Genomic DNA, 27442 nt, shown 5'->3' on the forward strand with positions numbered 1-27442 from the left:
TTTTTTTTTTATCTCAGTATGATTGTAATGCCTGTATGCAACTGCAAAAAGGAACGACAAAATATGTATATGGCCATTATCAAGACCAGACTGAAGATTACAAGCATTACAAATCAATCATGAGTAGCTAACAAATCTGTACAATAATAATCAAATTAAGATTTTATACAGGGTACAGTAAAAGCCAAAAATAAATCTGTCCCATAACTTTGAAATAGTACCAGTGACCAAATATTATATAATTGTCCTGCAGTTTATGGCAAGATGTTTGGATTTTTACCAAATAGCTTCAGATATGCATTTATTTATTGGTAGCCTCCGTAGTCCTACGTTTACAAATAGTCCCAAAATGTACATACGCAAGAATACAACGCCCTTTTTGTGCCAAATAACAAATATTTATGGTTTTCGGGAAAAGTGCTTCAATATCATTTTTTTTAGAAAACTAAACATTAAAATGCTGAAAGTAACAAGTTAGATATCATATACGCAAAGCAAGAAATTGCTATTTTGAATACATTAGGAACAGAAGATAAATATGTGATGGATTTTGAGTTCTTTTTTGCATTAAGCGAAATTTTCTGAAGGTCAAAATACAACTTCCTATTGCAGTCCATTCGTAACTATGTGCTAAAATCATATACATATGTAAATGTTCTATCTTATTCCTGATTCCTATGTGCTAAAAACATCTCCAAACAATATGAAATGAATTTCCTAAAAAAAAGTTTCTGTGATTAGGAGTTTTGTGCAAAGTAATTAAAATTGATTGGCAATATTGCTGTGTGATTTTTGAGAAAAAAACAAGCATAATGGGAAATATGTTTTGCAATGAAATCTTGCAAAGTGAACTGAAATAAAATATCAAAAGTTGGTTTCATTAGTACACAGGGACTGACACCTACACTAATATCCAACTAACGTGAAATTTCTACTTTCAAAATGACCGCCATGTTCCCTGACAACAACAAATATTAAATGTTGTTCAGCTGATGAATCAATTCAGGAACGCTGCATATTAGATTTACGTTGGTTTAGACATTAAACCACCTAACATGGAATCCATTATGGCTTCCTCGTCCTAGAATCTGATTGGCCATGTAATTCTTGGTCTACATCTTAGTTATACTTGTCCAAGTTGACCATACCAAATACCTCGAAGATGACGGTTGGTACTGAAATCTACATAACTTGAGGTGTGTCTTAAACCTTTTGACTTTTGGATACAAATGCTTACTGGCTTGGCTTTCAAATGTATGTAGTATCCTCGATAGTATAGGATACTGCCTACGTGCATATATACACCCATGGTTCTTTTTCCATTAGGACACAGGAAATAATAATCCTTTATGGATTAATGGTGTCTGAGCTGTCATGCTGGATCCTGTGATCAGAATTCAGAAATAAGACATATGTACCGTCGTCTAGTATAACAGTCACCCGCTTGCCAAGCAATGCTTCTGAGAACATTGTTTTGTGCTCCAGAATGTTTACTCTTGTAAGAAAGAAAAATGGAACAAAAAGTATGTCTAATACTATGAAATGAAATGTTTTCGATATGCTGGAAACTGGCATTTTAAAAGGAGTTGAACACTGTTTCCAGGATGTGTCCGTTTTTAATTTTACCCAGAACAAGCACTGCATCTTTGTGGTTTGGACTATAAATACCGGTGTCAGTAGAGAACGAACAGTGTGAAAGATATTCTAAATTCTGTGTTCTTGTCCAGCCTGTCATGCTTTACCATCTACATCATCCAGAGAGGTGAAATGTAGAGTAAAGAAAAAATCCTGTATTGATAGCATATGTAATATTTCCAAAAGGTCATTGATGATTTCCTTTTATCTAGAAGGTAGCCGGAAGTCAAAATTTCTCATTCTTCAGCGCACATATTAACGTCTTCCGATCTTTCCCGTTTAAGATTATGTCAACGGATACGTTCTGACCACGGGCACCACGTTAGTGATGAAAGATGAGTCGGTGCTTTGTGCGCTTGGGCAAAATGGTTGAATTTTGATTGAAACTATTCATACATAATGTGTATTTGGCGTGAAAAGACTGGTTAGTAACTTACAATGTAATTACGTAATTAGGCAAGTGCATCATCGGTTAATTTGGGTTAAATATATAGCCAAGGGAACCGACTTTGATGTCACTAATCAATGTATCAGTGAGTGGTCTCTAAGTGTGAAAAAAATCTTTAGGCCGACCAATATGGAAAATTTACATGACTGGGAACCTCGCGTTTGTATATAAATTAGAAATACCGATATTTGTATTAATGTATTATATATAAATATCTGTATTTAAAATACAGATATATCTAAAAAAAAAATTAAGATTGAGATATCACTGTTTAAAATAAAGACAGCTCTATATAATTCAGTATTTGAATTATGTTGTTAAAAATCTAAATGACTTGCCAGTAATAAGCTCATTAAAGGGGCTATTTTTATAAATACTTGGCCAGATTCAAACGTTTGTGACCACACTATAGCAACAGGTTTTAGAGCATGCACTTTTTCCAGGCATTGCCTGTTTCATATTAATATTCTGTAGTGTAATAACATTCAGATTGTCTTATCACGTCATGTCTCAATGTCTATTCTGTTTCTGGCAAATAATGTGTCTATCAAAAAATTACAATAATTGTCACTAACACAGAAAATATCACATTGGTTGTGGTCTGAATCAAGGTGGTTAATTATGTTCTGTTATGAACAGAATAAATGACACGTGGAATGTAATCAAGGTTGTTTTTTTCCTCGACGCATGATTGAGCCTACATCCGTATATCATAAGCCGAAAGTAACATTATAAGAGAAAATTAAGTGATCATTCCGCATATCAGGAACCAAAACAAAACTTGGATAAGGATGCATATTATGATAAAAAAATATCGATTATAAACATTTATTGAATGAATAAAGAATCGCCGTGGTGTGAGCTTCACAGCTTATCTTAAACTGATAGGTAAATTATATAAAATCTAAACTCATTGGGTCTCCGCCGACAAGTTATACTACTAAAATTACATTAGTTGAAATCAATGTTTGCGTTGATTAGGAGTATTAGTACCCACATAGCCAATAGCAAACCAGCAAAGCAAAAAAGATTAAAAAGATTGATAGCTGAAGATTAATAGATTATTAGTATTGCTAAATCGACTTTTACAATACCTGTTGAGCCTAATGTCTTCTGATTCCGTAAAAAATTGCATACAAGGTATAGTTCAGAAAATCTCAAAATATAAACGTTTGTATTTTAATACTATTCTGAAATAGAAACACATAACTAATTTAAATGTATGAAAGTCGTGGAAAGAAATGTAACTTGAACCAACACATTCAGATTTATTTTGACAAGATATTTGCAGAGATGTTAAAAAACTGAACTTGATCTAAAAATCGTAAACTCCGTGTGATTGTTATGAAATAAAAATGTTAAGCAGGACAAATGATAATATAAACCCAAAATCTGTATTCATTTCTGCTTTACCATTATTTTTCTCTTCAACTTAGCATATAAATAGTAAATAAATCTTGGGGAAATTCCCCTCTTTTAAATCTTTTCATCCGCTGTTTATCTTACTTACCAAACCCCCAGTCTTGTCTCTTTTCCATTTAATGTCGATGTTTAATACAAGCTGGCGCACTGTCGTTTTGGAGGTGAACCTATTGATTCACACTACGCAGTTTTCCACTGAAAATTAATTATCACATGCATGTCTGCGGGTAATATTTACTTAATGCTATTTGCACTAGAGAACATAACTAGACGTTATTGCAATGCAAATATGAGTGACTTTATCGTACTTAACTATCCTTGTGTGTGTACATGTATATGGATTAACTTACCAGACAGTTTCAATTCATTTCATTATGTGTACGTCTTGGACAAAAGATAAGAAAGATTTACTTTAACACAAACCGGCCCACTATCTTTTTTGGGGTGAATCTATTTTTGCACTGAAAATATCTTCGATGAGTTTTGTTACAGTGATTTCCCTATCGACAAAACAATGTCCTCCACCTGGTAGGCACATGTTTGTTTGCCTTTGAGCTTCACGAGAAGCCTACCCGGTACACGGAGAGGTCCCTACTAAACCAATTCATTTGATATCGGTCGATCAAATGTCACCTTTTATATCGATCAGCGAACATCGATCTTACGACCACTCGAGTAACCAGGAAGTGGAGGACACTGGGAATTTACAGTACGGTTTGATCCCTCGTTAACAATAGCAATACAAGTCTATGTAAAAATTGATAAAACGATGGTTAGATATAAATAAAACGTACCCTGGAATTAAGAATAATGTTCTGGAATGGTAGGCATATTCTGTTGTCATGACGATACAATTCTAGGTGAGATTCAGGTAATGTCAGGTTCTAAGAATAAGAACCGTGTCGTCCGAACCACCAACATATTAATCAGCGTCATAAGCTGAGCGGTCGACATCGGATATTTAGAACATGACCGGGAATTTTCAATAAAGACATTACCAATTAGAAGTGGACAATACGAAAATTAGGATGAAAACAATCATTCTTATCTTACAGCTTAATTTTTATCTTCCTGTTTATGTTACATTTGAAGTAAATATTTCCTGAGGAGAAACAGCCTGTATTGTCCTTGATTTCGGGGGAATATTTTTGAGCAGACCGTTGTTGCCCTAAAATAGAAACATTTCTTGACGGGAAGTTTATTAGGATATTTCGGGTTAAATATATTGGATTTATAATCGAACATCGTCAATATCATTTCCAAAGCGATTGGAATATACGTGATGGTATGAGCTCAGTGATTATGTCTCAGTTTGGGAGATGAATATTGATTTTGAACATTTTAGAATCAAATCATTAATTATTGATAGTTATGCTAATTAATATAATAGATCTATAAAGTCTAAGTTTTATCGATTGTGTTTAATGGATAAACATCTTATATTCTGTGACCGCTTTACAACTACAACTATACAGAGAAACTATTGCAACACATTTTTATTTTTAACATTTACTTAGATAGTATTAAATGTTACATTGTATCTATGCCAGTTATAACATAGTTATATTAAATAAACCTATTGGCTTTGTATCATATCGGCTTTTAGGATTGTTTTCCATGTCCACATTTTGACTGTTAGTTAGCATACCTGTATCAGGGTACCTTGTGACTATCCCAGTAAATCCAATCTGCATTGACCTTGTTATACAGGTAAACTAAACATAGTTAGCTTGATCAAAGTTTAACCAATGGAGTGCATAACAGAAACTTTACAATATCATAAATACAAAAGTTGATAGTAAAAGTCCAACTTCTGACTGTCATAGCCTTTAGATATGATCATTAATTAGTGGGTTTTTTTCCAGTATTGACTTAATTGTTACGAATCGGTCACACACATTGACCTTCGGCACAGGCCAATACGGCAGACATCGGCGTAATAACTAGGTCAATATATGTTTTGAAAACATTAATTGATAAGTAGAGGATATTGAATTGTTTCCCGTTTGATATTACATATGTTTCACGTATGTGACACAATATCTATATTTTCACGAGTGCGAGGCACGAGTGGAAAATATCGAAATATTCTGTCATACGAGTAAAATATATGTTATATTAAACGGGAAGCCATTCAATTTTCTTTTATTGCATGTATGCTTAAAAAGACATTGAAAAACTATTAGTGTGAAAAAGTGCGGGAATCAGTCACATAATTCATGACGTTATCTTTTTGTGACGTTACTCCACGTCACCAAAACGGCGCCATTTCGAAAGAACTGATGAAGGCTATATTTAATCGTTTTTAGCTGTTACCGGGGAATCTGTTCGTGAATAGCTAACGTCAAGCGAGTATTTTGTCAAAAACTAGTCTAAATATTTCAGAAATACAGCAAAATAACCCAATTTATCTATACTCTCCACATCCTACCACTAGGCTAAAGGGAAATATTCCCACTAATCTGAGCTAGTTAGGTGACCTATACTCTCCACATCCTACCACTAGGCTAAAGGGAAATTCCCACTAATCTGAGCTAGTTAGATGACCTATACTCTCCACATCCTACCACTAGGCTAAAGGGAAATTCCCACTAGTCTGAGCTACCTTGAAATGTCATGCATCCTGAAAGAAAAACATGGGACCGGCTTTCCTCCACCTCCGAAATTGGCGCGAACATTTTGCGTCTGGGATTGTGACGTCATAATATAATTTTGTGACGTAACTTTTTCTTGAATACTTCTGAGAAGTGCAGAGATTGTTTGCACTACTATCAACTTGTCTCCTGACGAAACCGTGGCTTAACCAGCGATATGTGTTTATTGTACTCAACACACACCCGACTTCTGAGTAGTATGCCCGTATCTGAACAAAACCTCAAGTGACAAACAAAATCGGGGTCGTAAACCCTGCCTCGCGATAAGAAAGGAGGAACGGCATTTCAAGATGGCCTCTTCAGGATATTTTCCAGTTTTATTATGGCTTCTACTGGTTATTTTGTGTGAGTATAAACATTAGTTTCCCAGTTTTGTTTCTGTCTTGAGTAATATGTACGCGATGTTCCAGATGAGACACATGCAGGAACTAGCTATGTTATGTTTACTAAGTACTCAATCAGTACTAGACCTTCTATTCCCAGTAGCCAGCATTTGACGTGTATGTGTGTGTGATCATAGCTATTCTCATAATATCTGTATTTAATTTGAATCCATTATGTAAGATAAATCGAACTTGTTACTTTAGCTTAACTAGAATGATTATATTTTAACATTGAAGTTTGACGTTCTATCAATAAGAATATATTTATCGTGATCGTGTTTACAAACAACACTCAAGATAAACAATGTTCCAACCCCGAAAATATCTACAAAAACAACAAAGTTAACAGTGTAGGCGCGTGTATCGCTTAATAATTGATATATCTAATATTTATAGGCGAAATTCTTCAATTCCTGAGGTTGAAATCTAAGGAAATAATCCCTTTAATATAAACACAAAAATTTATATACAGCAAATATAACGAATACATACTGCATCAGCTTTACTTTTAGGCTTCTCTTCTGTAGGTGTCAGAAGTTGTAATATATTTCTAGGTATTTGTGTAAGTTCTAACATACTTATCGTGTAAGAGTAGGATATAGTAGACAGTGTAGGGCCCCACTCACTATTCACGTTTGTTTACTCGTGTTGTCAAAACGGTGCTGGTTTTATATATTTATCTACCTGCTCTTATCTAATTCAGGGTGTTCAATAGATATATCGATTTTATGTCTTACCTGTACAGGTAGACGTCATTTTCTTAACAAGATTTTGAGTCACAAAAAAGGTGAAAGGCTTTTTTTTTCTTTTTCTTTTTCTTTTTTTTTTTCTTATGAAGCCTCATCATTATATTTGTCACTAAATGTACTTTTTCTGAGAATTTATGCTTAATTCTGCAAAGAATTACATTCAGTGACTAATGTCACCGTACGGGGAAATCAGTGACATATAAATGAAGCATTGATACAATCATTTACTTTAGGGACCCGCATATTAAAAGGGTATTGTTATCGATGTATTTCAGAAATATTTCGTTTTCAAATTGATGAAAACATTAATTCAACTTTGTCGGAGGAAATGTTCTTTAGTAGATCTCGGAATTGGCGAGTTCCATAAAGGCCCCATATATAGGTGTGTCGGTATCTACAGGAAGTTATAGGAACAACTGCGAAACAATATTCATTACATATACATGTATATCACGTTTGTTGACCGCGCTGGAAACGCGCGAGAGATCTTACTGTTGGAAAAACCGGAGTACCAAGTTATCAAGTTCAGGTTCAATTGTTTATTAAAATGTCAAACACATTACAACATTTAAACAAGAAATATCTTTAAAAAAGATAAACGGCATAGTTTTAATGCTGGTGGTTATAATGTAAAACTATTGGTGAAATAAAGTAACAAACTAATTAATAAATGCGTTTCAGCACGGATAACAAATTAAAACTTATATCAGTTTAAATCATTTTTGGTGATAATAAGGCTGCATTTGAATCAGAAATATGATTTTATTAATGTGTCATTTGAATAGATCATACATCCACTTATTCAGCTTGGACTCAATCTTAATTTTGTTTCGTCTTTAACTGCATATGTGCATTTTGCATTTACCGCTACATTGACCAATCACATAATTCATCTTGACCAGTAACGCCACCTGTCGCGTCATATCCGGGGCCAAAAGAAAATTATACGGCTATGCCGAAAAATCATTAAATATTTCTCTCAAATGTCCAGCCATTTATGACTTGTTTAGACACTATAAAACAAAATAAAGTATAAGATATTGCATGCTAAAAGTTAATAAGGTAAGGCTATCTCAAGCTATTAAAATGGTATATTAATGCTTTGGTCACAACCCCTTCCGATTAGGCTTAAGATGTACTCCCGGCCACAGAGATTACACATACCACTGTCAAATAAAAAAAATGAAAATCACATTTTCTATGCAAGCGCCTGTGCTCCCGGCTTGATTTTTAGCCATTTTGGCCTGGTCCCCGGCCGGACACCAGACATGGCCGGGGCTCTCAGGCAGCATCGGGGAGGTGCCCGAAGAGTTTTAACTCGAAGTTAGAATTTCTCCGGTGTCCCGTAGATTTTCATAATCGGCCACATATCCTTCACACCTCGTTTAAGTATCGTCCGATATCCGGCCGGGAATCGAGCAGTAATCACACCGCCCGACAATCGCCCGACATTCGGCCGAGCCTGGTACAAGCATCGTTCGTTGTCCGTAGGATACTCGGGCGACATCCGTACGATGTCCGGTGAATAGGCCGGTTATCGCCCGGACATCATAGGATAATCGGCCGATTAGTATTAGATGTTCGGTCGGTATTCACTGCCTCGCCGGTCCCCAAAATATTTCTCTTTGGAAACAGACGCCGTACGATTACCAGACGGCCTCCGGACGGTGCCATTTATGTAAATGATGTGTGACAAATTGTTTGACCGATGTTGTACGATGTCGGAAAAATGGCCAAAACCAGCGGTGTAATCCCGATTACCCCCTATCCCCGGATACCGGCCGATCTTTGTGACCATAGCATTAGTAGCCACGGTTTGTTACATGAATAAAAAGCTACGAAAAGCCGCTTCTCCTCCACATAGCATAACGTTGATTGTCTGGAAGATTTGGTGGAGATTTATCTGCTAAATATTTAAACTGATTAAAACTCTCCATACTATCAAAATCAACATATTTGTTAGCTCCAACTAAAAGAGGCCAGCGTAAATCATAAAAAATTGTGAACTTCGTCTTCAACCACATTTGATACACATTATTTACAGATTCTATTTTATGGGTAAAATCGGCTTGGCATGCCGTCCCTTTTCAATTTCTAGGGAACGTGACCTTCATCTGAAATTGAACATCTCTTCTCTCTCTAAATTTAAAATTTCACATAATCGCTTGTTGTAGGCTCATACTCTAGGTTCTCTATAGACGTAATTTAAAACCATTAGCATTTCCATCATCATTCCACAATAGATTTTTCTAGATGTCAGCATCAATATTTTGTATTTTTTTCTCATAATTCTCATTTTCCAGTTGAATGACTTTTGTGCTGAAATTATATCCATTAAATCAGGCCATTCGCTGTTGGTCGCCCGAAATCGTTTGTATGTTAATTTATGAATAATTTTAAGACAATATGCAATATCGCATTGCAGAGATAAGTTTACATTTTATATATGTACATCTAAGTTACTCCACAACGTGTACGTGTGCGCTGTGTAATCGATGCACGAAACATCAATTAAAAGGTTGACATACCTATGGACAAATAGGATCGCATACAAACGAAAAGGTTAACGCGACAGGTCATTCTTATCAGACTATATTAAGACAATTTGTAATTATGTCGCTCTCACAGGCGACATCCTATTGAACCGTTGCCACAGCCGATGTGTAATCATATCGCTCTTACGGGCGACATTCTATTGAACCATTACCACAGCCGATGTGTAATCATATCGCTCTTACGGGCGACATTCAATCAAACTGTTACCACTTCCGATATGTCATCATATCGCTCTTGCGGGTATCATTCTAATGAACCGTTACCACAGCCGATATGTTATCGTATCGCTCTTACGGGCGACATTCTATTGAACTGCTCACACAGCCGTTATGTCATCATAACGCTCTTATGAGCGACATTCTATTGAACTGTTAACACACACGATATGTCATCATAACGCTCTTACGAGCGACATTCTACTGAACTGTTAACACACACGATATGTCATCATAACGCTCTTACGAGCGACATTCTACTGAACTGTTAGCACAGGCGATATGTCATCATAGCACTCTTACGGGTGGGCGACATTCTATTGAACTGCTCACACAGCCGTTATGTCATCATAACGCTCTTATGAGCGACATTCTATTGAACTGTTAACACACACGATATGTCATCATAACGCTCTTACGAGCGACATTCTACTGAACTGTTAACACACACGATATGTCATCATAACGCTCTTACGAGCGACATTCTACTGAACTGTTAGCACAGGCGATATGTCATCATAGCACTCTTACGGGTGGGCGACATTCTATTGAACTGCTCACACAGCCGTTATGTCATCATAACGCTCTTACGAGCGACATTCTATTGAACTGTTAACACAGCCGTTATGTCATCATAACGCTCTTACGAGCGACATTCTATTGAACTGTTAACACACACGATATGTCATCATAACGCTCTTACGAGCGACATTCTACTGAACTGTTAACACACACGATATGTCATCATAACGCTCTTACGAGCGACATTCTACTGAACTGTTAGCACAGCCGTTATGTCATCATAACGCCCTTACGAGCGACATTCTACTGAACTGTTAACACAGCCGTTATGTCATCATAACGCTCTTACGAGCGACATTCTACTGAACTGTTAAAACAAACGATATGTCATCATAACGCTCTTACGAGCGACATTCTACTGAACTGTTAACACACACGATATGTCATCATAACGCTCTTACGAGCGAAATTCTCCTGAACTGTTAGCACAGCCGTTATGTCATCATAACGCTCTTACGAGCGACATTCTATTGAACTGTTAACACAGCCGTTATGTCATCATAACGCTCTTACGAGCGACATTATATGCATCTGTTACCGAAATTGTATTCATATCGACTGTATACTACGTGTAGCATCTCGTAACAGTTCAGTGCTCAATCAGATGTATATCTCCTTGTTCATAACAGTACATTGTTTCAGTGGAAGTTGTTCTGCCGGCCAGGGGTGAGATCTGCTACCAAAGTAGAAACTTCTATTCGTACTTCATGTACTGCTCTACTTCATGTTGCGGTTACTCCTACTATCGATACTGCTGTGACTATAGTTTGTAAGTAACACAATGTTATAACTGAGATTCTATCAAGTCAATAATTTAAGTACTTTTGTTACCTTTATCAATGGTGCAAATCTATGATGTCATTGATTATTGCCATGGCACCAAAATTAAACAACTCATATCACAAACATTAATACAGCTGATCATATCACAAAACCAGGTCATCATATCACAAATATACACCAGGTAATCATATCACAATATACACCAGGTCATTATATCACAAATATAAACCAGGTCATCATATCACAAATATATACCGGGTCATCATATCACAAATATACCCCGGGTCATCATATCACAAATATACACCAGGTCATCATATCACCATACACCGGGTCATCATATCACAAACATACACCAGGTCATCATATCACAAATATATACCAGGTCATCATATCACAAATATAATCCAGGTCATCATATCATAAATATACACACCAGGTCATCATATCACCATACACCGGGTCATAATATCACCAATATACACACTAGGTCATCATATCACAAATATACACCGGGTCATCATATCACAAATATACACCAGGTCATCATATCACAAATATACACCAGGTCATCATATCACCATACACCGGGTCATCCTGTCACAAATATACACCGGGTCATCATATCACAAATATATACCGGGTCATCATATCACAAATATACACCAGGTCATCATATCACAAACATAAACCAGGTCATCATATCACAAATATACACCGGGTCATCATATCACAAATATACACACCAGGTCATCATATCACAAACATACACCGGGTCATCATATCACAAATATACACACCAGGTCATCATATCACAAATATACACACCAGGTCATCATATCACAAATATACACACCAGGTCATCATATCACAAATATACACCAGGTCATCATATCACAAATATACACCGGGTCATCATATCACAAATATATACCGGGTCATCATATCACAATATACACCGGGTCATCATATCACCATACACCGGGTCATCATATCACAAATATACACCGGGTAATCATATCACAAATATACACCGGGTCATCATATCACAAATATACACCGGGTCATCATATCACAAATATATACCGGGTCATCATATCACAATATACACCGGGTCATCATATCACCATACACCAGGTCATCATATCACAAATATAAACCAGGTCATCATATCAAAAATATACACCGGGTCATCATATCAAAAATATACACCAGGTCATCATATCATAAATTTACACCGGGTCATCATATCACAAATATACACCAGGTCATCATATCACCATACACCAGGTCATCATATCACAAATATACACCAGGTCATCATATCACAAATATACACCGGGTCATCATACCACAAATATATACATCAGGTCATCATATCACAAATATACACCAGGTCATCATATCACAAATATACACCAGGTCATCATATCACAAATATACACCGGGTCATCATATCACAAATATATACCGGGTCATCATATCACAAATATATACCGGGTCATCATATCACCATACACCGGGTCATCATATCACAAATATATACCGGGTCATTATATCACAACTATACACCGGGTCATCATATCACAAATATACACCAGGTCATCATATCACCATACACCAGGTCATCATATCCCCATACACCGGGTCATCATATCACAAATATACACCGGGTCATTATATCACAAATATACACCAGGTCATCATATCACAAATATACACCAGGTCATCATATCACAAACATACATCAGGTCATCATATCACAAACATACACCAGGTCATTATATCACAAATATACACCAGGTCATCATATCACAAATATACACCGGGTCATCATATCACAAATATACACACCAGGTCATCATATCACAATATACACCGGGTCATTATATCACAAATATACACCAGGTCATCATATCACAATATACACCGGGTCACCATATCACCATACACCGGGTCATCATATCACAAATATACACACCAGGTCATTATATCACAAATATACACCAGGTCATCATATCACAAATATACACCGGGTCATCATATCACCATACACCGGGTCATCATATCACAAATATACACCGGGTCATTATATCACAAATATACACCAGGTCATCATATCACAATATACACCGGGTCATCATATCACCATACACCGGGTCATCATATCACAAATATACACCGGGTCATCATATCACAAATATATACCACGTCATCATATCACCATACACCGGGTCATCATTTCACAAATATACACCGGGTCATCATATCACCATACACCAGGTCATCATATCACAAATATACACCAGGTCATCATATCACAAATATACACCGGGTCATCATACCACAAATATATACATCAGGTCATCATATCACAAATATACACCAGGTCATCATATCACAAATATACACCAGGTCATCATATCACAAATATACACCGGGTCATCATATCACAAATATATACCGGGTCATCATATCACAAATATATACCGGGTCATCATATCACCATACACCGGGTCATCATATCACAAATATACACTGGGTCATCATATCACAAATATACACCAGGTCATCATATCACCATACACCAGGTCATCATATCAAAAATATACACCACGTCATCATATCACCATACACCGGGTCATCATATCACCATACACCGGGTCACCATATCACAAATATACACCGGGTCATCATATCACAAATATACACCGGGTCATCATATCACAAATATACACCGGGTCATCATATCACCATACACCGGGTCATCATATCACAAATATACACCGGGTCATCATATCACAAATATACACCGGGTCATCATATCACAAATATATACCACGTCATCATATCACCATACACCGGGTCATCATTTCACAAATATACACCGGGTCATCATATCACCATACACCGGGTCATCATATCACAAATATACACCAGGTCATCATATCACCATACACCGGGTCACCATATCACAAATATACACCAGGTCATCATATCACCATACACCGGGTCATCATATCACAAATATACACCAGGTCATCATATCACCATACACCGGGTCATCATATCACAAATATATACCGGGTCATCATATCACCATACACCGGGTCACCATATCACAAATATACACCGGGTCATCATATCACAAATATACACCGGGTCATCATATCACCATACACCGGGTCATCATATCACCATACACCGGGTCATCATATCACAAATATACACTGGGTCATCATATCACAAATATACACCAGGTCATCATATCACCATACACCAGGTCATCATATCAAAAATATACACCACGTCATCATATCACCATACACCGGGTCATCATATCACCATACACCGGGTCACCATATCACAAATATACACCGGGTCATCATATCACAAATATACACCGGGTCATCATTTCACAAATATACACCGGGTCATCATATCACCATACACCGGGTCATCATATCACAAATATACACCGGGTCATCATATCACAAATATACACCAGGTCATCATATCACCATACACCAGGTCATCATATCCCCATACACCGGGTCATCATATCACAAATATACACCGGGTCATTATATCACAAATATAAACCTGGTCATCATATCACAATATGCACCGGGTCACCATATCACCATACACCGGGTCATCATATCACCATACACCAGGTCATCATATCACAAACATACATCAGGTCATCATATCACAAATATACACCGGGTCATTATATCCCCATACACCGGGTCATCATATCACAAATATACACCGGGTCATCATATCACCATACACCGGGTCATCATATCACAAATATACACCGGGTCATCATATCACAAATATACACCAGGTCATCATATCACAAATATACACCGGGTCATCATATCACAGATATATACCAGGTCATCATATCAAAAATATACACCGGGTCATTATATTACAAATATAAACCAGGTCATCATATCACAAATATACACCGGGTCATCATATCACAAATATATACCGGGTCATCATATCACCATACACCGGGTCATCATATCACAAACATACACAAGGCCATCTTATCACAAATATATACCGGGTCATCATATCACAAATATATACCGGGTCATCTTATCACAAACATCCACCAGGTCATCATATCACAAATATACACCAGGTCATCATATCACAAATATACACCGGGTCATCATATCACAAATATACACTGGGTCACCATATCACCATACACCGGGTCATCATATCACAAATATACACCGGGTCATCATTTCACAAATATACACCGGGTCATCATTTCACAAATATACACCGGGTCATCATTTCACAAATATATACCGGGTCATCATATCACAAATATACACCGGGTCATCATTTCACAAATATACACCGGGTCATCATATCACAAATATACACCAGGTCATCATATCACAAACATACACCAGGTCATCATATCACAAACATATACCAGGTCATCATATCACAGATACATACCAGGTTATCATATCACAAATATAAACCAGGTCATCATATCATAAATATACACACCAGGTCATCATATCACCATACACCGGGTCATAATATCACCAATATACACACCAGGTCATCATATCACAAATATACACCGGGTCATCATATCACCAATATACACACCATGTCATCATATCACAAATATACACCAGGTCATTATTTCACAAATATACACCGGGTCATCACATCACACATATACACCGAGTCATCATATCACAAATATATACCAGGTCATCATATCACAATATACACCGGGTCATCATATCACAAACATACACCAGGTCAGCATATCACAAATATACACCGGGTCATCATATCACAAATATACACACCAGGTCATCATATCACAAATATACACCAGGTCATCATATCACAAATATACACACCAGGTCATCATATCACAAATATACACCAGGTCATCATATCACAAATATACACCGGGTCATCATATCACAAATATACACCAGGTCATGATATCACAAATATACACCGGGTCATCATATCACAAATATACACCGGGTCATCATATCACAAATATACACCAGGTCATTATATCACAAATATACACCAGGTCATCATATCACAAATATACACCGGGTCATCATATCACAAATATACACACCAGGTCATCATATCACAAATATACACACCAGGTCATTATATCACAAATATACACCGGGTCATCATATCATAAATTTACACCGGGTCATCATATCACAAATATACACCAGGTCATCATATCACCATACACCAGGTCATCATATCACAATATACACCAGGTCATTATATCACAAATATACACCAGGTCATCATATCCCCATACACCGGGTCATCATATCACAAATATACACCGGGTCATTATATCACAAATATACACCGGGTCATCATATCACAAATATACACCAGGTCATCATATCCCCATACACCGGGTCATCATATCACAAATATACACCGGGTCATTATATCACAAATATACACCGGGTCATCATATCACAATATACACCGGGTCACCATATCACCATACACCGGGTCATCATATCACCATACACCAGGTCATCATATCACAAACATACACCAGGTCATCATATCACAAATATACACCGGGTCATTATATCACAAATATACACCAGGTCATCATACCACAAATATACACACCAGGTCATCATATCACAAATATACACCGGGTCATTATATCACAAATATACACCAGGTCATCATATCACAAATATACACCGGGTCATCATATCACAGATATATACCAGGTCATCATATCACAAATATACACCGGGTCATTATATTACAAATATAAACCAGGTCATCATATCACAAATATACACCGGGTCATCATATCACAAATATACACCGGGTCATCATATCACCATACACCGGGTCATCATATCACAAACATACACTAGGCCATCTTATCACAAATATACACCGGGTCATCATATCACCATACACCGGGTCATCATATCACAAACATACACCAGGTCATCATATCACAAACATACACCAGGTCATCATATCACAAATATACACCGGGTCATCATATCACAAATATACACACCAGGTCATCATATCACAAATATACACCAGGTCATCATATCACAAATATACACCGGGTCATCATATCACAAATATACACCGGGTCATCATATCACAAATATACACACCAGGTCATCATATCACAAATATACACACCAGGTCATCATATCACAAATATACACCGGGTCATCATATCACAAATATACACCGGGTCATCATATCATAAATTTACACCTGGTCATCATATCACAAATATACACCAGGTCATCATATCACCATACACCAGGTCATCATATCCCCATACACCGGGTCATCATATCACAAATATACACCGGGTCATTATATCACAAATATACACCGGGTCATCATATCACAATATACACCGGGTCACCATATCACCATACACCGGGTCATCATATCACCATACACCAGGTCATCATATCACAAACATACACCAGGTCATCATATCACAAATATACACCGGGTCATTATATCACAAATATACACCAGGTCATCATATCACAAATATACACCAGATCATCATATCACAAATATACACCAGATCATCATATCACAAATATACACCGGGTCATCATATCACAAATATACACCGGGTCATCATATCACAAATATACACCAGATCATCATATCACAAATATACACCGGGTCATCATATCACAAATATATACCGGGTCATCATATCACCATACACCGGGTCATCATATCACAAATATACACCAGGTCATCATATCACAAATATACACTGGGTCATCATATCACCATACACCGGGTCATCGTATCACAAATATACACCGGGTCATCATATCACAAATATACACCGGGTCATCATATCACCATACACCGGGTCATCATATCACAAATATATACCAGGTCATCATATCACAAATATACACCGGGTCATCATATCACAAATATACACCGGGTCATCATATCACCATACACCGGGTCATCATATCACAAATATATACCAGGTCATCATATCACAAATATACACCGGGTCATCATATCACAAATATACACCGGGTCATCATATCACAAATATACACCAGGTCATCATATCACAAATATACACCAGGTCATCATATCACCATACACCGGGTCATCATATCACCATACACCGGGTCATCATATCACAAATATACACCAGGTCATCATATCACAAATATACACCGGTCATCATATCACAAATATACACTGGGTCACCATATCACCATACACCGGGTCATCATATCACAAATATACACCGGGTCATCATATCACAAATATATACCGGGTCATCATATCACCATACACCGGGTCATCATATCACAAATATACACCGGGTCATCATATCACAAATATATACCGGGTCATCATATCACTTATAACAAATATACACCAGGTCATCATATCACAAACATAAACCAGCATATGTTAAACACAGGAAATCACTAACATTCGCAAAATGGTGAAATCAGGATAAAAGATGTTGCCAAATTCCTGTTATATTGTATCATTACAGGGCAGCTGGCTCCATAGCCGGTATAGTCATCGGCTCGCTATTCGGCTTAGCAATGCTGGTAACATGCATTGTGTGTCTTTGTTCAGCTTGTAACAAAACTGGGACTACGAGAGGACGAGTTGTCTACCCTAACACCACCGGACAAGCATCTGTGGCGGTCGTCAACACCACTAACTTCACCAGTACGTACATCCGTAGACAGAGTGATACACAGCACTAGTTTTCTACATGTAACAATGACGGTACATCATAAGTTGATAACTATTATATGATATGAAGTCTGAGGCAAGAAAAATGTAAAGCGACTGAACTGTAAAAATGACCGTTTCGGAAACATTATCTCGCGTAAATAAGACAAGTATCATATACAATGTACATGTAATTACGTTTTACTTTTAATTACGAGAATTGAAAGTGCCCGCATCCGTGTCTCATAAATACCCCAAATTGGTGTAAAACAATGACATTACAATTCGGTAGGTCCGACAAGAATGCAAATGTCATTGCCGAGCGCTGTGTGGACTCGTCACTAGCACCCACACGGCGATTTCATCGGGGTTTTTTTTTTTTGTTTTTTTGTTTTTGTAGCATTTCTTTAAAAACACCGACAGAGATAAACAGTGTTTTAAAATTCTTTAATATGTATATATAGAACATTTTATCTTGAACCCATTTAACTGTTTATGCGAAGAAATCACCGTTTAATAACTACGAGTTCTACAGATATAGTCGCTTTAGCATAAAAGTAATACATGTACATGTATATCAATGCTTAGCCCGGCGTCTATTTGAATGCCCGTCCATTCTTCAATAATTCTCGATACAGAGTCATATATTTACGACTAAATAATCTTTGATCCGTCGTCGGTCCAGAAACGAAATCTGTATCCAAGCGACATTCTAGATGGTCACCAAGGCATCAAAGTTGAGATGAGGCTAGGAGAGTCATAACTGAAATAAGGACTAGTGGTGATTTCAGATGACCGTCATTAAACGCATTTAAATATGATTTCAGACCAAGGAACAGCATATCCTCCACACGGACAAGCCTACCCACAACACGGAGCCTATCCTCCCCAGGGACAAGCTCATCCTGGACAAGCCTATCCGCCTCCTCCACCAGCTTACCCAGCTCAGGGACCAGCCTATCCAGGTCAGGGACCAGCCTACCCCCCGCCGGAGTCTGGACAATTTGTACCTCCACCAAAATATTCTGCCACTTGAAAACACAAATCTCCGACAAACATTGTTGAGATACACTTATAAATCCGTCCATATTTTTTAATTCAATTTAGTGTCCTTTTACTGAGCCTTTATAAAACATTATTGATGATAAATTGTGTTACACCTTTAATTACGTAATTGGTCGGGGTAAATTCATTAGCAGTATGGAAAGAATGAAAAATCATAAAAACATCCGAGATAAAATATTCCGCACCAATGAAATAGATTAATCCACTCAATTCAATTATTTTATTGCTTTTGGCCGTATGGCCTATCAGTCACAAAACATTGCACATGAAATACATAAACTACAGCATGGCGTATGCACAACAGGATATAACATATAGAGAATGAGACATCATAACATCAATGATTGGTTTAGTAATTATTTCTTTATTTAGTAGCTTTATGTATATATTTTCCTAGAGAACACAGGTCCTTTACATTTTCTACTCTCAATAGTTGAATTAATTTAAAAACAGATGGGTTATTCAAGAAATAACGTTTGGTGTACTTTTCCCTTAAATTTCTATAACTATAAAAAAAAAACTATAACATTCAAAAATAAAATGATATTCATCTTCAGTTTGTTGTCTGGTATTGCACATATTACAAAATCGTCTTAATCTTGGAGTATTATTATATCTACTTGCTTCAATGGCTAAACAATGCGCAGATAGACGTATCTTAGTAAAACACATTCTAAATCTTTTATGAATATATTTGGTAAGATAAAAAGGTAGTGTGACATTATCCACAAGATGTTTATATACATATATGACATTTTGAGGACGACTCTAATAAATGGTGTAGGTGTTGCTGGGCTTGGTCAAAATTTCTCTGCTTTATAACTGGCAAAATATTGTCGATATAGCTTGCATACATTTGCTGGTTTTTCCACACATATTCAAACCAAGCGAAAAAAGTTATTTTTTTAACAAAAGTTATCCAGTTGAAACCATTTCTTATATTACAGTATTTTAAAAATCCATTTACTACATGTAGATAGAGTATGCTGGCGGTCCACATGTTCCTGATCATCTATGACAAACGATTCGTTAAATATTGCAAGAACCCAATGATTTTCATCAGTCTACTTTACTCTCGGGTGCGTCATCGGAGGTGCTATATGTAATGACATAGTTGACAACGAAGCCATCTGCACCAAAGGATTTATTTTCGTTATTACATACCGTATACTTTGATTAATGTTTTATTTTTGATAATATAGTTTAAGTAATTTAGCTTTAAAATCAACACATGTATATTTATTCAATACTTAACAATCATGGTTTCATACACGACAAATGATTATGTTCATGATTTACCTGATAATGCTACGGATCTATGTAGGTTAATGATATCTTCCATGACAATGTGGTAATGTTTCAAATTTTAGTTCTAATTGTTTAAATATTTGTTTGTTTGATATAATCTGATTTTGAATAAAATATATTTCTATACTTTGACTTTGTATAATACATGTCACTTACAACGTTTACAACTTACGTCATGAATCAATGTATACCCGCCAATCCTACTTTGACATTTCCAACAAGAAGGACCTGATCTTTATGTTTCCCATCTTTGTAAACAACGCTCCTATTCCTAATGTCTCCCTTTACTCTCTTTTTGCCTTTCGTCAGTCGGGCGTTCGTCTCTGTGAGAAAGTTTCTGTCCCCTGGCTGAGACATACCGGATTATATTAAGTGGGTGGTTATTACACTTGCTTAGCTCTCAGCATTTCAGGAGTGAAACAATGTAACCAGGTTGGGTGTCTTCGGCAGTTTGCTTCAGTGAGGTAGAACTATAAAGCCGTCCCGTGCTATCTCAGAGCCAAAATGAACATAAATCAGCGTCCAAAAACACATACACTACACGCATACATTTTGAACAAAGGGACAGGTCTTCCTTGAATTACCAAAGTTTGATAGGACGTTAAACAATGCAAATCAAAATTCTACTTTGACGTTTAAAGTCGGAAGTTGCAATATTAGCTTATAATGTTTCTACTCTACACAGACTCTTTTATGGATCGGAGCAACTTCTTTTGTATCAGCTTCCTGAACATGAATGCATTCAATAATATAATAATATATATAATGGCAAGCCATCCTACACTTTATTACCATACATAGTTCCATTAAAGTCGCATTGGTATTGTGACATTAAATTCTTTGGAAGTTCAAACAGCATTACATTCTCCTTGCACATCCGGGTCTGAAAAGCGCTTTTTCCATGCGAGCGTTTTGTTATACCACTCCTGAAATGTGGAAATCCAGACGGAATTTCACGAAATAAAGAATTTTGAAATATAGAAGTGATGTTCATTTTCCCCACATATTTACAACAATCATAGTGGCAGAGTTATATAGAAGTGATGTTCATTTTCCCCCACATATTTACAACAATCATAGTGGCAGAGTTTACTATCGGACAAACTCATTCTAATGCAATGTAAGCACATTATCTTGAAAGAAATATAAATTATTTTAATATGATTTTATTTAAACATATTGTATATCTTATTTATCGACTTGATTGGGAACTAGTTATACTTATTCGTGAGGGGAGCAAAAGAATTACGCCAATTTCATCTTTGATTTAGTTCATACATTACGATTATTCAGCCCAAGATTCATTTATATCGAAAACGTTGCCATGGTAACGAAGCCGTTAAAATGAGTACGAGAAAAGAAACATTACATAGAAACAAATTGGACATATTGTATCTTTATTTTATATTAAATGAAAAATTATGCATTATTGTTACTTAAGCATTGAATTGATACCTGTGTAACAGATAAAAGTAATGACGTTAGGTCGACTTGCATATTTATCTGTCAACCAAAGTGTGTTCATATCGAATATGTACTAGCATCTGGTAACAATTCAATATTTCTATTTACACTTATATAGTTGTTTTGTGACTGAAAGGTAATTGCGTTTGAATTCCCCGCTTGTCATGTAAATGGCACGAGTAAGCGCAAATAAAAGACCAGCCGAATTTCCCAGAAGAAATAATATAGTTCCTTCTGTCATCGTTAATTACACGCGCATTAGATGGCTTTAACAGCTTTATTTCGGTATATATTAAACATACGTGTGTAGGAATCGTACAAATGGTTTTCATGGTGGCGTATATGACTACATTCTAAGACATTTAGAAAGCTCTCTCTAGGTCTATTGATATGGACAATATCAGGCAGCCATGTTTAATTGTCCGTTAATGTATTTTCTATGTTTTGGAATATAACACAAAAAACCCTTTTGCTATTTGTGCTTTAGCTGTAAAACATGAAAATAAATTTAAGTTAATCCTTATAGTTTTATTTACTATACACAATCCCTGTGAAAATCTTATTTTATTGATGATCTCTTTAAAATAAATTAGGACGCCACTGAATAAACAAATATCGGCAATTATAACACAGAATGTAAATACATAGCCATCGAATACATATATAAAGTAAACTCATATTTGATCAAACCTTATCAAAAGTGTCACGGGTTTGTTGCAGACTGTAGAAAGTCTGGTTATCTTGACAGTACTGTCTGTATTATCTATAGGGTAAGTGTAGAAAGTCTGGTTATCTTGACAGTACTGTCTGTATTATCTATAGGGTAATTGTAGAAAGTCTGGTTATCTTGACAGTACTGTCTGTATTATCTATAGCGTAATTGTAGAAAGTCTGGTTATCTTGACAGTACTGTCTGTATTATCTATAGCGTAATTGTAGAAAGTCTGGTTATCTTGACAGTACTGTCTGTATTATCTATGGTGTAATTGTAGAAAGTCTGGTTATCTTGACAGTACTGTCTGTATTATCTATGGCGTAATTGTAGAAAGTCTGGTTATCTTGACAGTACTGTCTGTATTATCTATGGTGTAATTGTAGAAAGTCTGGTTATCTTGACAGTACTGTCTGTATTATCTATAGCGTAATTGTAGAAATAGCAGACTGTTGATTTTCCATGGAGTTTTGAAAAGTTATTTCACCGGCTTCTTCACAATTGCAGCACATTTTCTGACATGGTGCACAACATCTGCACAATTTCACTCTGTCGGTCTCTCGGCGCCAAATTCTATGACAAGCCGCGCCACATCCGGCTAGTGTTACCACGCATGCAATTATTCCACCTATGCCTCCTGCACCACTAAACGAAAAACACACAAACAAATTATTAGATACACGTATCTGTACATCGATATTTCACAATATTGTTCTTTTATTGCAAAAATTATGGATTTTTTTTTATTATATGAATATATGGACATTAATGCTAACAATTAAAAGCGAATCGATCTCACTACGAATTTAGAATAACATTTACGAATTTCATCAATCCTTTAATATGGTGCGATAATCAATACAACCAGTTGTTTCAATTTGTATCTAAATTGACACAATTTCAATGAAAGAATGAAGGAAGAAAGTTTAACACGAGAAGAGCTACGCAATTTAGATAGACTCGAAAATTTAGCGTGTTACTGTCCATGCGGTTGTTGCTAAATACTATCTGGCTATATGTAAATTAGAGTAAAGTATACATGAAGTATACGAAATCGATCATAATAGGTTCGATATCATCTATATCTTAATGTTACTTACAGACCACCGCTGCTATTGGGACTGTAGGTGTAGTAGGTATAGTATACTGTGTAGTAAGTACGTGTAGTAATACAGTCCAGAGGACGAAGTGGACATAGCCGTCTTGTACTGTCGTGAGCAGCAATACCTGTTGCTGGCTGACCACAGCAGGCAGTGGAACAGTAGATACCGGTCCCTGTAGAGGAACTACATCCCACGGCCTCAATTGGCACAGTCCAGGCTGCAAGGATCAAATATCAAAGGACTTTTTCATTTTCAATTGTAAAAAGAACAATGGATTAGTTTAGAATGTCATGCACAACATAAAATATGAAATTATATTACGTACAAAGTAATGTAACACAGAATATTACATATCCGAAGGTATTATCATCTTAGATAATCAATGTTTGCAGTTAATGTGTTATTTGGAGTTGTAAAGGGTAAAGTATTATATGTGTAATGATAGTCATTTACTACGTGTCGTTACGTAGTCGGTACAACATCAAACTGCTCTCTATTATTAAGCTACATATCCATCCTTATGCTGATCCTCGCAGGTGATATACACCCAAATCCGGGTCCTTCTTCCACATCTAGTGTTTCGTCTGCATCAAATTCTACCAATCCCTTTCCTATTTTACAAGAAGATCGGGACTCGGGATCCTTACTATCAATTGCATGTTTAAACGTCCAAAGTATTAGAAATAAAATTGATATCCTTGAGGCCGAGTTCACTAATTTAGATATATTGGCTCAAACAGAAACTTGGTTAAACTCGGACATACCAAATGATGAAGTAATGATACATTCCTTTAAAGAACCCTATCGAAATGATAGACAATTACGACAGGGGGGGGGGGGGGGGGGGGGGGGGGGGGGTGGTGATGGTGTAGCAGTATATGTCAAACCGGAATTAGCTTCTAAACATAGATCCGATCTTGATGTTCCTGAAGTTGAGTGTATCTGGATTGAAGTTAACTTTACCAATACTAACTTCCTCATAGGTACTTTTTATAGACCTCCGAACTCTCCTTCATCAACATGGGAAAACATTATGTATTCAATTGACTTAGCAATGAATTGCAACACACGTGGTGTCTTAATAACTGGAGATTTCAATGACAACGTTTTATCTAAGCCTAGTAGATATATAAATTTACTGACAACCAATTTTAATCTTAAACAATTAATAAATGACCCAACCTACTTTACTGAAACTACATCGTCGGCTCTTGATCTATTTTTAACAAATAACCCAAATGTTATCAAATCAGTAGTTGTGGGGACCATTGCTTCGGTAATGATGTTAGATATCATTGTCCTATCTTTATTACAGTTAACACTCCTTCCCGACAAAAACGTACTATCAGACGGAAAATTTGGTTATACGACAGAGGCGACTATAATTTACTTAGACAGACGCTTAACGAGACGAACTGGGACGTTTTACTACACGATGACGACCTCGACCTGTCCGTAGAAATTGTTTCCAAAGTAATCCTAGATGCTACTTCTAATTGTGTACCCAATAGAACTGTATTTATTCGCAAGACTGACGCTCCTTGGATGCACAATGAAATCAGAAAACTTATTCGGAAGCGCAAACGTACCCATAGCAATGCTAAACGAAGAAATACGCCGGAATCATGGCAACAGTTTAAAAATTTACGAAATCGCTGTGTATCATTAGTTCGTGTGGCTAAGGCTAATTTTCGTGATAAAATGATTCAATCATTGCACAACGAATCGAATCTAAATTCAAAATCTTGTTGGAAAAATTTTAAAACTCTATGTGGGTTTAACAAATCCACTGACTTACCTATATTCAAAATTAATGACACTTACATCGACAACGACATGGACAAAAGCGAGGCACTGAATGACTTTTTTGCTAGACAATGTTTCCTTGACGACAACAACACACCGTTACCACCTATTGACGGACGAAACAACATCGTACATAAACTCGACACAATCTCTATTACAACTGAAGACGTAAAAGACGCTATTTCACAATTAAATGTTAATAAAGATGTCGGTCCTGATCTTATCCACCCACGTATTCTTAAAGAAGCTACCAATCAGTTAGCCCAACAGTTATCAAAATTATTCAATTTATCATTAAGTCTAGGCCTGTTCCCTTCAAAATGGAAAGTTGCAAATGTTATTCCAGTTTTCAAAAAGGGTGACTCTTCTTCTGTAAATAATTATAAATCAATATCCCTATTGAGTATTTTAAGTAAAGTCATGGAAAGATGTATTTTCGAGTATCTCTATAATCACTTACACACTAACAGTATATTAACCAAACATCAGTCAGGATTTAGGCACGGCGATTCCACTATAAACCAGTTGGTAGACATAACTAATAGATTTTATTCGGCAATTGATGATGGCAAAGAAATTCGGGTTCTCTTTTTCGACATTAGCAAAGCATCTGACAAGGTATGGCACAGAGGTCTTCTTCATAAATTAGAATCTATAGGTATCACTTACAAAGCCCTACAATTTTTCACAAATTATTTACATGGACGTCAACAATGTGTTGTTATAAATGGTGCTTCTTCATCTCTTAAAACTTTGTATGCTGGAGTTCCCC

At 36.4% G+C, this 27442-nt stretch overlaps 1 protein-coding gene and 1 long non-coding RNA gene across 3 annotated transcripts; one reads left to right on the forward strand and one right to left on the reverse strand.

Moving 5' to 3' along the window:
- The first annotated feature begins 6242 nt into the window (after positions 1 to 6242).
- LOC117330315 (protein shisa-4-like) lies at positions 6243 to 21711 on the forward strand. Of its 2 annotated transcripts, XM_033888506.1 has the most exons (4): positions 6243 to 6504; positions 11287 to 11413; positions 19025 to 19206; positions 20040 to 21711. In XM_033888506.1, exons 1-4 carry the CDS (start codon positions 6450 to 6452, stop codon positions 20246 to 20248), a joined length of 573 nt encoding a protein of 190 aa, XP_033744397.1. In that variant the 5' UTR covers positions 6243 to 6449; the 3' UTR covers positions 20249 to 21711. The 2 variants fall into 2 exon arrangements, with proteins under 2 accessions (XP_033744397.1, XP_033744398.1); XM_033888507.1 differs by lacking the exon at positions 11287 to 11413.
- A 1601-nt stretch (positions 21712 to 23312) lies between these two features.
- Positions 23313 to 25021, reverse strand: LOC117331256. The gene is made up of 2 exons (XR_004533449.1): positions 24862 to 25021; positions 23313 to 24406 (listed from the first exon to the last, which is right to left on the reverse strand). It is a non-coding gene; the product is annotated as an uncharacterized LOC117331256 (long non-coding RNA).
- Positions 25022 to 27442: the final 2421 nt, after the last annotated feature.

This window comes from Pecten maximus, chromosome 7, assembly GCF_902652985.1.
Source record: "Pecten maximus chromosome 7, xPecMax1.1, whole genome shotgun sequence".
NCBI classification, from domain to species: domain Eukaryota; kingdom Metazoa; phylum Mollusca; class Bivalvia; order Pectinida; family Pectinidae; genus Pecten; species Pecten maximus.